This window comes from Pieris napi, chromosome Z, assembly GCF_905475465.1.
Source record: "Pieris napi chromosome Z, ilPieNapi1.2, whole genome shotgun sequence".
NCBI lineage: Eukaryota > Metazoa > Arthropoda > Insecta > Lepidoptera > Pieridae > Pieris > Pieris napi.
This window is the reverse complement of record NC_062259.1, coordinates 12,105,661-12,122,120: the sequence shown is the minus strand read 5'-3', so window position 1 is coordinate 12,122,120 and position 16,460 is coordinate 12,105,661. Positions and strand designations below refer to the sequence as shown.

General features: G+C 33.7%; 2 protein-coding genes across 2 annotated transcripts; both read left to right on the top strand.

Moving 5' to 3' along the window:
* The first annotated feature begins 4,380 nt into the window (after window positions 1-4,380).
* Window positions 4,381-5,604, top strand: LOC125062370. The gene is made up of 2 exons (XM_047668239.1): window positions 4,381-4,527; window positions 5,284-5,604. The coding sequence occupies exons 1-2, from the start codon at window positions 4,522-4,524 to the stop codon at window positions 5,563-5,565; spliced, it is 288 nt and encodes a 95-aa protein (XP_047524195.1). The 5' UTR covers window positions 4,381-4,521; the 3' UTR covers window positions 5,566-5,604.
* Window positions 5,605-11,117: 5,513 nt separating this feature from the next.
* On the top strand, window positions 11,118-16,179 carry LOC125062369. Its single transcript, XM_047668238.1, has 3 exons — window positions 11,118-11,290; window positions 14,692-14,765; window positions 15,460-16,179. Exons 1-3 carry the CDS (start codon window positions 11,270-11,272, stop codon window positions 15,824-15,826), a joined length of 462 nt encoding a protein of 153 aa, XP_047524194.1. The 5' UTR covers window positions 11,118-11,269; the 3' UTR covers window positions 15,827-16,179.
* The last annotated feature ends 281 nt before the right edge of the window (window positions 16,180-16,460 follow it).

Genomic DNA, 16,460 nt, shown 5'->3' with positions numbered 1-16,460 from the left:
TTGAACTTTCATACCGCAAGTTCCTTTAAGTTTAAAACATGTGTTAGTTATACGTTTTAATAAAGATATTTTTGGGTCATTTTTCTATATTTTTAATGGTGATAAAGTATTATTTAATAATATAAATAGGTTAACGGTAGATGGTTATAGTGACTTAGATTTGATAAAACCATGTTTTTCGGATAATTGAATATAATTTTATCAATTACTACCTGTGCCTGTGATGCTATAAAGGACAGACAGCTCAGGTTTAAGAAAACACCAAACAACTATATTATATTTAATCATTCATTAATATAATTATTTAAATGCTACTAAAACTTGTACCTATAGGTTATAATACTTCCGCATAAGGCGAACAATAGCTTGATTCCACGAAACAGAACGTATACACGAGAATATATAATAGGTGGTACACATACATTATGTTTTTACAATTTAGGCCAATTTGACTGAGCGATTTCATTAGACGGGAGCAGTTCTAGATTTTACTATAGAAACTGTTAATCTGTAATCTACGTGTCGGGCGCACTTTCTCCTATTATATTAAACTTCGTTGCAATAAATATTTTATTAATGGTTAGTTTTTAATTGGCAATAAAGTGAATAAATTACGCTTTCGACCCGTTGATGTTTAGTGTAAAGTATCGCTTAACGGTTTTGAAATTTAGGATTTGTATACAAATTTTTCGTCTTAAAAATGTTAATATATTCTATAAGGAATTGAATATAAGTGTTCGTTTAGGCCGAGAATGACATGGCTATTTTATGTTGTATTCGAGTTTTTAGACAATTTACGCGAAAGCATTTGTGATTTACATAAAAATGTCGCTTGTCTTCCCTTCCAGTCTTGTGCTTCATAAAAATTACCTCATTTAGCAACGGTTGAGGTTTATTGTTAGCTATATATTTTCCTTCACCATTAGAGTGGAGACAGTGCTTAGTTTGACAGTCAAAAATGTTTTGGACACGGACTAGGATACTAAGTCCTGATTGACCATTGTACTTCGAATAACAACTGCCAGCAAAATATACAGTCGATGTATAGATAACGTTGTAATAGATAATTAAATACGAGATTCATGAGTACGGCAGTAGTATACAAATGTTACGCGCCCTGTACACAGCGACTTTATAAACTTTCAGCGATATTAAGTCACAAATGTAGATAAGAAACCCTAACTAATGCCTTCTGACCAAACTCTGTCGCCTTTACAATATGTAGAATAAGTATAAAAAATAAGTGTAAATTAAATATGTGAATAACGTCATTCCTTCGTGGCTTCGGCCATAGTTTATGGTATAACTGAATTGCGGGTTATCAATGTTAAAGTTTATTGATACCTATTATATTTTGTAAAGATTTTTATAATTTTATGTATTTGTTGATGTTACTTAATGTTTCATCATCATATTATTTTAATAAAAATATATATTTTAATAATTCATATTGTTTTTAAAGAATTGTTCTCTTTTATAAATTTTTCATATCTATTTTAATATTCAAAGTGTATTATTTTATATTTTTACGAAACGCGAAATTGGGCTATAAACGTAATGATTGATGGGAGCAGGTCTCCTGCACCGAATTATACGAATGACAAGCTGTCCTTTTACTTTGGAATTTTTTTATTTATAAATATTTTTTTGTGAGAATGTATATGGGAGCGTTCAAGTATACGTCACGCAGTTTTTGGAAATTATTGACCCCCACCCCCATGTAACGCGCCGTAACGTTTTTCCGTACCCAATATTAAAACGTTTCGTGACCACCCAGTGACTCTTTACAGCTAAAAGTTACCATTATGTGCTGTAAAGTACTGTAAAGTCGAAAATAATAATAACAATAACGCGTAATTGAATCCCTGCCCCGCATCGTAACGTTTTACGAAAGGACAAAAAATTCGTTACGTAATACTTGAACGCTGAAGAAAAAATAACAAGTACTTTTTTAAGAAATGTAAAAAAACGCATTGCGTGTTTTACAAAAAGTACAAATAATAATCCGTGAGGATTACTTACCAACTATTTTCGGAACTGCTCTTTTGACACCAGTCCGCAGTTCATTGTTTTAATTAGAAGTAGGTGGTCATTGTTGCTTAGGTATTTGACTTAGCATCTCATATTTACACCCTTATAAATATCTCTCACTTGTTTCTACTTATAATATGCGCTTTAATTAATAAGATGATTTATAAGAGGGGATATAGAAATTAATTTGTAGGCATTTTTTATTGAATATGGTTTCGAAGCTTTTAAATGATAGAAATGTAAAATCGTAGTATGTTCGGGTAATGTTATCGATAGGTTAAATCCCATACCAATATTTAACTAACGGTTTGTTATCGAGAGGAATGCGGTTGTGCAACGCACCCACAAATTTTGATTATATGTTTCATTAGACACATCTATATATTTTCTAATCTAATTAAGATTTTCGAAACCTATTAAATCTGAGAAAATGTAATGTTGTTTTATTTACAAGTTACCTGTCGCTCCTTAAATTAATTAGCCTTCTTCTAAAGGTAGAATTATCAATATCGGATCACTATTTCATTAATATATTAGTGAAATGCCTGCGTAGAAGGCAGCAGGTATGAAATGTTTTGTCCCTATCACTTGTGACAAGAAGACGAAACATACATGGATTCTACAATAAAGGTCTATTTTATTGAAATGGGGTCCTACCATGAGCCTGCTTATAAAATCCAGTCAAGATGCTGATTTCCCAAATTCAATAATTTCGTACCATGAACATAATTAAGGTAACATTTTTAGAATCGCTTCTTTTGTCATAGTTTCATGGCGAAACGGTAAAATTTTGGTTCAGTCGCCAGGTTATGGTACTTTCATACAGACAATTGAAATGTGTTTCATACAAAATGAATATCATGTGGAAACATAAAGGGGCTAGTTTATTGCATGTCATGGTGAGAATAAGCGATGCATCTCAGACCTCAGTTGTAGGTTGTCAATACCCTCACTGTTGTGTACACACCTCAACGTTCTGGGGTTTGAGACATAATCACAGTCACTAACGCCAAATGAATTTGTATGAAAATTGTCACGTGATAAAGCGTGAGCTAATATGAGCAATTTCGTGAGATTTTGTCTAAAGCCCCTAATCTCCCAATCAGTCTCATTCTCTCCTTTTAAAGACACGAATAGCCACGCTCTTCAAAACGAACAGAAGTCATAACTAAAACTGAAATGGCATCGATTTAAACGTTGTAAAATAATGTTTAATGTAATACAATTAATGAGAATTCTAAGCTTAAAATTAAACAGTTTGCTATAAAATTAATGGTAGGCGCTTATAAATGTAAAATTTGTACAGTAGCACTTTGAAATTTAAGTGGAAGAATATTTTAATTGACCTTTTTACATTGACTTACTAAGGTCCTAAGACCTCTAGGATAGTCAGAGTATATCTCAATAAAAACTGAAAACCACTGGTTTTATATTGCAGCAGCAGATTTGTATTCTTAAATAGATAATAGATTTCTACGGTCTACCCTAGTCAAATATTTTTTAGTTATTTTAGGAGTCAATGTATATTAATAGCGATAATGATGCCGACGTTTGTTTATGCAAGATCGATGTACTTCTCTCAAAATCAAGTTGTTGCTCTACTCTGCCTCATCCTCTCTTCATCTCCATGTTTTCAGAGGTAGCAAGCTTTTTAAAACAATGTGATGGACAAATGAAACTTCGGGACACTAATAATAAAATGGTTTGACGATATATTTTGACATATTGTGACATTTATGTTGGATATAATGGATTTTGATAAATAATAATGATTAAATAGCAGCACAATATTATTAATATTACTATAGACTGTCACTTTGCTATAAGTAGATTTTAACTTTTGATGTAACATCATATAAACGAATTACGAAATTCAAACCAAAGTTACGATTCCATCTGAAATCGTAAAGTTAACTACAATTTAGGTTTAAAGACTTTATATCTCAAAAAAGACAAAAATTGTCACTTACATGAGAATAATACTCTAGATTAACATAACATTGTAGTCGTTCTTAAAATAATCACAATAAAATATAGCCGTACATGCAATAAATTTAAAAATAAAAGTAAACAAAGAAATATTTAAAAGTAATTATAAGAAATGAATTTAAAAGTACTTTTGTTTAACATATTCACTTAGCTTCGATTTGAATGAATTGATAGAAGTAATATTTTTTATATCTAAGGGTAGTTTATTATACAGCTGTGCGCCTTCGTAGGTAAACATTTTTTTGCCGTAGTTCGTACGTACTTTAGGTAATGCAAGATAACTCGTTCGACGCATACTTCGTACACGTTTTAAAAACGAAATATGATGTTTTTCTATGGCATTTTAAGCCAGTGTAGTCTATGTTCTATAGCGAATAATAAATTCCCCACTGCGATGACTTAATAAGTGGCCACTCGAGTAAGGGAAAGTATTGGCGAGCCTTCGCTTGTAGCGACCGCGTCGTCCAAGGTGACTAACATTACTTAATCGGTGTCTACATCATGAAGGTACGTCATACTCTTTTTATTGATATGAAGAATGTATTTTATATAAAGTTAAATATCAAAAATCAATGTACACTTAACGTAAAAGTATATACTGCCAGTTTTCGAGAACTCTCAGAGAGCGAGAAGAGGATATAAACTTGAAATGTATAAATATGGCGGTGACGTAATTTTGCGTTTATAAATAGGTTATTTCTACGTGTTGTTACATCTTCATGTATATAATTCTACTGTACGTGTGTCACTGAACTCCTCTTTACCGGCTGGACTGATTAGAATGAATTTTTGTATGCGTTTGTGTGCCGCCCTGGATGATTTAGATTCACAAATCAGCCCGGCAGATGGCGCTACAGTCAGTACTTTCATACTTTGTTTAATATCCTAATCGCTTGAAATATCATGCAGGGTCACGTCTGTCGGGTCCGCTAGTTCATTTTATTTCACATACTGGAGTCGAAGTTCGTTTGAAGTCGTAGCAAGAGATGTTCACGTTATTTAACCGCGATTTTTTTTGTAACACGCGTAAACAAACAACGTATATTTTTCTTTTCTCCTTAAAAATCAATACAATATAAATTCCTTAAAGAATTTCCGAACCGAGTAGTGATTGACTGAAACTAACTCCTGAATAGTGCGAGAATAACTAGTCCACTCACTGAAAATTTAAGAAGAGACTACAAAGTTTCCCAGGTCAATGTTTAGGTATGATATAAGAACTATATTAGAGCTCTTTGGAAGGTTCGTATACATTATTTGCAGGTGCTGAGTGTGTTGTGTGTTTTCGCTGTGATATCGCAATGCGTATGCGCACCCTACGATCCTGAGGATGAGGTATTAAAGACAGTGCTGCCTTCGAATGGGCAATTCGAGGCTTTCTACCCAAGAGTAGCGCACGGCGTGCCGAACGGGTCATCGCGACCTGCGCATGGTCATGGTAGCTTCTACAAACACCGTAACCCTGCATTGGTTGATGTTAAAAACGCAGCCGCTTACGGATTCCGATTCGATGGTGGGAGGAGATTCAATTTCGATGACGAATAAACATATATATTTATTAAATAAATGTTTTGTTGTGTGCTATATATTGTTTTGTTAAATCTAAACATAATTCGCAGTCAAGATACATCGAATGCTTTAGAAATACTTGAATGGGAAGCTAGTCAGCTTCCCTGGTTGTTAAATACTTTTAACGCTGTTTAATACATTTCTCTTCTCTTCTGTGGTATGGGAGTAATTTACGTATTTAGAAAAACCTTACAGCTAACTTAACAATAATATGAGAGAGAGAATGCGTGTAGGGTGTGGGTATGCATTTGTGTGTGAGTGTAACTGAAACCTGTGTATTAAAATCGTGTTTGAGAATTATTTGTTTATAAAATGTTTAAAAACGAGCGTTTCAATAAAAGCGTAACATCTCGTAACACTAAAAACTAAAGTACATCCTAGCTTAGCGCTTATGATCGCTATGTCTGACTTCTGATTAGATAAGTTGAATACTTTAGACCACCAAATCTCATTGTTGTAAATCTAAACATGACATAGCCCAGCCACTAAACCTTTAATATCAACTATAATACCAATAAAATAACAACTATACAGCCTGCGGGCAATTTAAATAAATTTGTCGGCCACGCAGCGGCTAACCACATCTTAATAGCAATTAACATTTATCTCAGACGATGAAATTCTAATCGTTTTTCTATGTAAAGTAGACGTAGAGTAGCTCCATCTATTGGCTATTCGGTTATTTGTTTTATTATACAAGAAAGGAATGTCATGATAACTGTAAATGGGCCCTTTGGAGCCCTAATGGCTGGCTCGGCTTGACCGTCGCTAATCCGTTATTTCTGATATTATCTTTGTTGGTTACTAATTACATATGTGTTTGGGCACCTGTCATTTAAGGTGCGTGGGTGTATTCTGTTTATGTATACATACAAATGGATAAAAATTACATATTTTTCCACAGTACCGCCGTACTTACTATGTGTATAATATCTTGCCTTGAAAAATGATTATGCTAAATATATTTGCTAATTAATATCTAATATATTATACACATATTTAAGGTGAACCTCAAAACGAATTTGTAGTGAAGCAGAAAATAATTATATTTTTTTTTATACGGAGGGCAATCGGGCAGGAGTGGGCCTCCTGCCCGTGCTTGCCCTCCCTGTCCCTGCTTGATGTAAAGTGCGCCGCCCATGGACACTCACACTGCTAGACGGCAAGTGCGTTGCCGGTTTTTAAGAATACGCAATTACAACCCAAACAAGACCAAATAGGTCCTATATTATATATTTTTATTATGTGCACGTCACCTGCTTGTGTTTTGTCATCAGGTTTAAAAAAAAGTCGTTTTATAGCAGGAGCGACCTCACTTTTGAGTATCGCACGCTACTAGGCGAACAGAAAAAATAAAGAGTTCTCAGTCGACATCCTTGGCTGAGTATAACAGCGGAAATACTTAAAAACATAATAAAGACCCTCACTACAATATCAATCAAAGGTAATTAAGAAGCTACGGAGCCGAAGAAAGTTTTTGTTATTCCATTGTAATGTTGACGGAGCACTCATTTAGGATTTCACGCGTCGGAAAACACGACTATGCGGGATTATTCATATCAGAAAGTTATTTAAAAATACAACTTAACATTAAAACAATAATATTTTTGTGCAGTAGGGGGAAAATAATTGAGATTTTGGCTTAGGCTTAGGTTTAAATACTTTACATAGAGTGGGTCTTAGGTTTAGGCTAATTTAAAATTTAAGTTGGCGCCTGATATTACCGGTCACCCCAGAGCTGGTGCTTTCCTCGCTCAACGAATACGTAACGCATTACACCGAAGAAATACTGCATTAAAGGTACACTGACACCAAACTTTTAAAATTTGTTTTAGTTTTCTATTTATCATTTTTTAATTATTATTACTATGTAGGTTAACAATATTGTCAATACTGTAGTACTGTACTGTGTAGGATGTAAATAGTTCCTTATGAAAATAAATAAAACCTAGTAATGTTTAATATACATCGATTATAAGACTAAAAAAGTGAATTCTTTTGAGGGTTTAATACTCCCGAAACCTTGTAAAATTGCAGAAGACCAAAGAAGTGCTTATGACGGTTAAGAAAAGGAAACTTGAGTATTTTGGACACGTTTTGCGTAATACCAAAAAATACGAGCTCAATAATAAGGCAAACAAGGCAAAGAGGCAGGTAGAAGGAAACAAATATTTATATTTTAAAACAAAATCTGAGTAATCAAGCATTTGTGACATAGGAGAGGCTTGGTAAGGTGAGTCCGACACTACACGATACAACTTAAAAAACTTCAAGTTGAAGGTTCAATTTCCAAAAAAATATAAGTTCAGGAACAAAAGGAAATAATACATAAAATTGTAAATCAGACTTAGAAACGACCACGGGTTTATAGTGAAATGGAATGTATTTATCTTTACTTTCCGTTTTTAAGTTTAATTTCGTATTCAATATAAAGAGTTCGCTACATTTTTATAGGAATAAGTCTCTATGTTAAAATCGAAGGTAATATAGCAATAGGTACCGATTGGATACGATTGTCATTATATCCTCTCCTTAAGGAACTGAGAATGGGAATTTGGTCATATTTTCTAGAGCTAACTTAGTTTTGTATTTCAATGTTTGCTTTTTATTTTATAGAACAGTGGGCAAACGGGCAGCAGGCTCACCTGATATTAAGTGACACCGCCAATGGTCACTGACATCTCCATACTCGCAAGTGCGTTGCCGGCCTTTTTATGACTTCTGTTTTTTATGATTTTATAGATCTGTGTCTAGATCACCACCCACACGCGGTTACATACATTTATTGCGGTGTTACTTCCCACACTCGTCTGGCTTTGCAACCCAAGATGTGTACCCAAATACTTATTTATTATATACCTATTTATAGAAGACTTTCTTTTCAGACGTTTTATTCGGAGCTTCATCGGTCTCCATCCATTTTTCCATTTATTTATTCACTTTATGTTTTGATTAGCTTGATATTACTAGCTGACCCGGCAAGCGTATCATATAAATTTTTACGGTACCGGTATCTATAAAAAAATGTGGCTTGGTAGTAGGGTAGGAAACCAAAAAAAAAAAAATATTGGGATGCGGCACACTTATCGTTTTTGTATAAAAAATAATTTACGACGCCTTCAAATCATATCGATTTATAAAAATATTAAAGAAAACGCAACACGGCGGCAACAGCCGTTTCCGACGAGTAAATGAAACATTTTGCTTAAATACTTGCATGCATTTAAACGAACATAAGATGTTAAAGAGCAGTGTTGGCAGTGGCTTCAGCGTGCGACTCTAATCCCCGAGGTCGTAGGTTCGATCCCCGGCTGTGCACCAATGGAATTTCTTTCTAGGTGCGCATTTAACATTCGCTTGAACGGTGTAGGAAAACATCGTGAGGAAACCGGCTTGCCTTAGACCCAAAAAGTCAACGGCGTGCGTCAGGCACAGAAGGCTGATCACCTACTTGCCTGTTAAATTACCAAATGATAATGAAACAGATACGGAAATCTGAGGCCCGGACCTAAAAAGGTTGTAGCGCCATTGATTTATTTTATTTTTTTTAAGATGTAAAAGTGTTCTTGGCAATTTATTTTTATTTGGATCAGTTTCACGGAAATTAAGTTTTATTTATGTGGTACAAAATTTTGTGGTACGATATTTAAATTTTTGTTGGGACACCGTAGCAGGACGGCTCTTACCTCGTCTTACAGATTTCAGCAAATATCGGGTTACTGTTTATCAACAGACAATAGTTTATTAATATTTCAACAGAAGCAAAATAAATATTCACTGATCGTATCATAAATTTATAAACGAATTCACCCACTCCGCCGTCTCTTATACGTAACTTAGCCTTCGAAACGAAGAATTTTCACCGCTCCCGGTCCAGAGTCGCCTGTGAAATTTATAATTGACTACTCATTTGTCTAGTGGTTAGTACCCCTGACTGCGAAACCATGGGTCCCGGGTTCGATCCCCGGCTGAGACGAACATCGGTGTGATGAGCATTTGGTGTTGTGCTTAGGTCTTGGGTGTTTAAATATGTATTTATATGTCTATCTATCTATAGTATGTATGTATATCCGTTGCCTAGTACCCATAACACAAGCTTCACCAGGTTAGCATGGGACCAAGTCAGTTGGTGTGAATTGTCTTTAAAGAAAAAAAATTACATGAAAAACTAACTAACTAGCTAACTAGTATTAGCTTTCCTATTAATAACATACTTACGTGCATTTAAAATAGAACTCTTCTGTTGTTAGTAGGTACCTACGTATTTAACAACTTGGTCTGTATATTAGTTAATTGAAATTCGGCTTTTAAAAAGCTTTCTTCAGATGTAATTTCTTGAGATAATCAACTACTTGCTATCTGTATGATATGGACATTGGACAGTTACTCTAAAACGTTTGGATTCACAGATAGAAACATTCAAAGCACAACATGTGAACGCAATCAAAATCAGTTCATCCATGACATGTTTAAAAGGCTGTGAAACTTTAAGTGGTACCTGTTCCTTTAAATTCGGGATAATATAACGGTAATTTTAAGTAAAGATAGGAGTGAAGATAAGTTAATAAGATTATTATTATTAACTTGATGGCAGGTTCGTGGACCTGTACTTATTCCTGTAGGTTAACGACATCTTAATCGTGAGATTTTGGTAATTAAAATGCGGGATTTGTTAAACAAGTATGTAAAATATTTAACTTATTTTAACTCTTCACTACAGCTTGAGTGTAAACGGAGATTAAAATATTTTAAATTTAGAACGCCACTACAGCTATATGTTAAAATAATGAATGCATTGCACACCTACTATGTTTTATAAATTCATCTATCTCCGCGAACCACAAAACAAATTAGTATTTAACCTTACTATTGAATTAATTATATTTAATTAGCTAGAATTGGGATAATATAATATACAATATTTTAATTATTAACAAGTAATAATAATAATATAGCAATTTATTCAGATAAACTTAGGTACACACAGAAACATAGTTCATTATATTAAACTATCCGATCGATTTCTGCAGATCTCTTTGCCAGTCGGCAACGCCCTCCTCCAACCTTTTCCATTCATGTCTATCTTGGATCACTCTGTTCTTCATCACTCCGGCCACTTGTCTGATGTCATCTTCCCATCTCTTTTGTGGTCTTCCTTTGCTCCTTTTGCCTTTCGCTATGGTTTGTGTTGTCATTTTCATTTTTAATATTATTGTCTGCCATTGTTGAGGGTTGTGGTCTATGTTTTTCTTGAGATTTGTTTTCCTTCTTCTTTCTCTTTTTCTATTGTTATACTTATATAATAATAGTAATATTTAAGCCTCATTAATTCCTTCAAACCTTCATCCACTTCTACAAAAGTAAATCGTTCTTATAATAACTTCTGCAAATAATTATTGATTCATTAATTGATATTCATTTATTAGTCAATTGTTTTATGTCCAATGTATACAAAAAATTCACGAATTGTTAAGGCGCAGTAAATTACAAAGACGGTCGTACATTATAAGGATTGAAATCGTCTAAGATTTTACGTGAATAACACACCATTTAGGGACGGACTGGGTCACTCTGCGTATAAAAAACAGATGATCCCATGGGAACGATCATTCGGCACTTGGTTTGGGTGCGTTCGACTTCCATCTGGGTTATTCTAGTTTTCGTGTGATTTTTGATAGTGATGAATCAACAAAGTAATTTGGTAAGTTTAAATTGATGTTATAAGAGCGAAGGTTTTATTAATTAAGTTAAATATAATTGCGATTTCTGTACAATTTTAAAATATTTTAGGAGTATAAAAGCGAAAAAATTGTGATTTTAAATCACATATTTTGACGTCAAGTCATAGTTACATCTAAGTTTCTATGTACACTTAACGTCATGAATATAATCTAAAACGTTTAGCAAATTATTTAATTTTGTTTTAAAAGCATAACGGAGCTTTCATAGTCGTAAAATAAATTGTCTATATGTAGATTAGATTTTTTTCGACCTGCCCATTATCTCAGGTAGCCATTATTGAATGTTAAACCAAATAGATCATAACCAGCAGGGTTACTCAGTAAAGACAACAACGATTACAATGTTGCATTCATTCATAAAAACAAATTGTATAAAAATTCGCCGAATGCCGACAGCCGATTAGTGATAATAAAACCAAAATCAATAGTTCTTAAATGCCTTGGTGTATTCAGTAAATTGTTTTCCATATCAATTCAATTGGCTTTATTATAATAAAAATACAACATTGAAAATACATTTTTATCGCTATTATTTCAGGCCATTAGCAAGATTGATTTATTATATTTTGTAATTGCGTCTTTATGCCTTTGTTATAAGGCATAAGTTATATTGATAAGCATGAAGCAAGTCATTGTTATATGAAGCCATCAATGCCGGCCGATCTTTTGACGTGTTTTTATTGATACATAATATCATATTCATCAGTTCTGAGCCGCATATTAAAATTATTTCTCATTGATGTTTGACTTGATAATTACAATGCGAGCGTTTTATTTTTTTTAACTTCCGCTTAGCCAGCTTGGATTTCGAGTTTGTGAATCTTATTTTATCCCCGGAATGTCGGAGTAAAAGTTGCCTAGAAAATTGTATCAAATCTTTAATCGGTGTGATTTTTGTTTTAAAGCTAACGAGTAATTTACATAATCAATACTGAACTAGAAAATTTCGAACATACATACACCCCTTCTATATGCATAAGACGCCAACGAAAATAAATTGGGTGATTGTTAATTGGGCACATAGAACAGAAAGTCAAACGCAGTTATTTCGAATCCTGAGGGCAACACTGCTCAAAGAAACTATGGATTAAACTTCACAGAATCGGATTGATAGTTAGCGATCCCTTTTTCAAATGCAATTTCAAAGGACTCTCACATATGTGAGACGGATACGTGAATCAGCGATACGGATATCCGTATCGCTGATTTTGAAAGCTTTGTATTGCTTTGAAGCTCAACATTTCAGTCGGGTTCGCATTTTGTAGCTATTTGAAGTATCAGAGTTTCGTGTGAAGTATTCAACATCGCTACTCAATTGAAATGGAATCAAAGTTCAACTTTTATTTTAAAAAACATAAGGTTTGCCTTAATTCACTTAACATAGCCAGGTGAATGCTGAGATTGCCTTGCAACTTCTTGCCACAACAGAAATAAGACGCCTAAAGAGAACTAAACCTTTTCAATTAATAAACCTAGTGTTTTGAATATAAGAGCAGGTGTAATCTCGGAAACACAAACATATTGTCTAAACGTTATACAACACTGTTAATTAATATTACCTTAGTTTAAGCTATTCACTAGTATTGTAGATAATTATGTCAATATAATATTACTTATTAGCCATAATTCTTGTAGAGGCTAGATTGTAATTCATGTAAAGTCGCACTCTCTTTGTGAACTTTATTGTAGGAAAATTAAAAAAAAAATTGTTATATACAAATAGACAAAAGCTCAATTCGAAATAAGCAATGTAGTTTTTAGCTGTAAGGTTGTGGATACAAATCTGGGCTATGTTTCTACGTTTTAGGGAAGAACACCATCGTAATGACCTAACAGATAAAAAAGGCAAGACAAACGCAACGGAAGCTCTCCTTCCTTATATTTATATATTGACGACTCATTATACGTCGGTTTAGTGGTTAGTACCCCTGACTGCGAATCCATGGGTCCCGGGTTCGATCCCCGGCTGAGACGAACATCGATGTGATGAGCATTTGGTTGTGCTTAGGTTTTGGGTGTTAAAATATGTATTTATATGTCTATCTATCTATAATATGTATGTATATCCGTTGCCTAGTACCCATAACACAAGTTTCACCAGCTTAGTATGGGACTCGGTCAATTGGTGTGAATTGTCTTAAAAAAAAATATTATTATGAATAAATCCACAATGAATCGTACCTACTAAAGTAATTAAAATGTTCAAGACTTATTCGTTTGATGGATTCTTGATTACCCACTCCTTTGTTTAACATAACAACAAAAAGTGATCATGGCGATGTCAATGGTACAAATAAATGGCTCATTAAATTTCTCATGGGATAATTATGTATTCGAGATCGATTTCACCATTATCTAATACATTTTTTACTAGAAATTACGAACAATAATTTTCGTAGGTCGCGTAATATTAATGAATTTTCCATATTTATTTCATATATAGGTTTTTTTAAGCAATTATTTTATTCCTAACACAGAGAGTATTCTCAATATTTTTAACTATATTGATTTTAGTTTTTTACAATAATAATAAATAGATAACTAAAACTAAAAGCAGTAATATTAAATATAGCAAGAAGAACACGCAAATTACTACGGTCAATATTAAAGGCCGCAACGCACATGCGAGGCCTCTGGCAATGTGAGTGTGAGAGCAGCGATATCACTTCACATCGGGTGAGCCTGCTGCCTGTTTGCGCCATACATTAAAAAAAACTAGATTAAAACACATCCTAAGCTAATGTAAACAGTTACCAAAAAAATACCCGTTCTAGAGCATGCGAAGCTGCTTGTGGTGACTGGTCGTACTTGAATTCGTGTATGCGGTGATGTTGGTTATTTCGACTCACATAGTCGAAGTTTGCGTGTTGTTCCCACGAGAATGTTAGTGCGTGCTCCTATTTCACCTTCTGCTAATAGAGGACAAATCTTTGTTTCTAATTTATGTTATTATTATTAATTACTTAAAATGTCACATGGGACATGGTGTAATGGTTGAAGCTCCTTACAAACATTTTGTAAAACAAAAAATGGCGATTAAAAAGAGTGGCGGAGAGTTTATTGCCAGTTCTTCTCTCCCGTTCTACGCCCTTGATTTGAGAACTGGCAGTAAACGTAAAATTAGAAGCATTAATATGTATTTCTTTACTGACAAGTCATAAGTGTACATTATGTTACCTATGTGATTAAATGATTTTTTTACTTTTACTTTACTTTAACAACAGCGAATTTTAAAAGTATGTTCCCTGTGAATGGACTTAGTAAAAATATAATAAGTTTTTGGAAGCCGAGTTTATGATCAATTAACGAAGGTCTATCGTATAGTCCCCGCTACTTTTTATTTACTAACCTTATTTTTCAGGTATTCATGCTAATCGCCTTGGCGTTAATAGCGAGCACAGAAGCCTTTTTCCTGAAATGGGGTTCAGATTCTGGGTGAGTGTTTTTGAATTAAAATTTGGTAAAAAGATACCCTAATATAAATTTAAAAAGTTTGGTCCCTGTGGTAGTGTACTTTTAATATTGGCACCATTTCCTCGCGATACTTATTCATAGTGAGGAAAGCACCAGCTCTTGGGTCAGCTGTACTGCCAGGCGCCAACTTAAATCTTTAATTAACGCCTATGCACTTGTACCAAGAGTCTCTACTTCAAGTTTTTGACTTAATGTTATTTTATTTTAAAAAAGCACTGTTATTATTTGTAATCTTTGGTTTCTTTAATTTGTTTGTCCCTCTCGCACCTATTATACAGGACATACATTGGGTTTTCTTGATAGCCTTTGTTTGTCTACACCTATTTTTCAATTAAGTATATTTTTTTGTACTAACAATAGATGTTTAAAGTAACATATAATTATTAATATTAATAACATAAGAATTTTAAGCTCAGTTGTAAATAATTTATATGTTGCGAATGTTATATGCAATGCGATTTCTGTGTTTTATAGCTGTTGTTTTATTTTATATACTTTGTTGTTTATATTAGAGGTATATTTATCTCTGATAATAATTAATAAAATATATTGTATTAACTAAAGCGGGATAGTACTTCAAATAAAACAGTATGAGTGTATTTTGTTGGTTCATTTCTATGAAAATTTTCTAAACCTGACTTTCCGTTTGTTTCAGAACACCACAGCAAAAATGGATACAGTCTCTACCACCGAACATGTCTCCATCCTACAGATACCAGTACATCTATCCTTACGAGTCACGAAAGGTGTACCAGCCCCAACAGTACGTGCAACCAGAAGTCCAACTACAGCAAAACATGGCTCCAATCCCAATTAGTGTTCCCGCCGGGGCTAGCCTTACGCCCGTATCCCTTCAACACGTGCAATTGGTGCCTTGTATGTGCCCAGTGGCCCCTGAAGAAGCCGAGAAGCTCCAGGAACAGAGTCCCGGACCGTACGTGGCTCAAACTTACACCCAAAGCTACGCTGTACCGCAGCAAGTGTCTGTCGCGGAGTCACCGAAGACCCAAACACAACAATAAATATATTTTAATAATTGTACCGTTACATGTCCAATTAAAAAGTATTTGTTACTCAAAACAAATGAACTACTTGAGTAGGCGGTATGGTATATATAGTCAATAAACCCAGTGTGGTCCTCTTTTGACAGACCGTTAATTCAAGTCTACTTTTTTAAATCGTTCGTACATTGTGGGTCATTAAAGACACGCGAAACACGGTAATATCAATATTGTCTAAGAAAAGAGATTTATATCGAGATAATTTTAATATTACGATAAAACAATATAATTTATTTATGTTTTAAATAAGACTGATAGATTAAGGCAACAGTGTTGTTATAGATGGGTAACATTATAATAAATTAGTAATTTAATTGCTGTTTTATTTTGGTTATATAATATTTGTCACTATTTAATGTATAAATATTTTATATTTTATCACCGTTATGTGCATTTAAACATTACTACTACAAGAACGTATCGTTCGTACGGAAAACGACTAACTATGCGCATCTCGCTATTCCGTGCTTTTAAAGTATCAAAATCAATCGTATTAATACGCACTGTACAATGTACATACACGCTTTGCTGATTAGGTTGCCACTGTTAAAACCAAGAACAGTATTCACATATATGTAATTACACATAGAAGTGA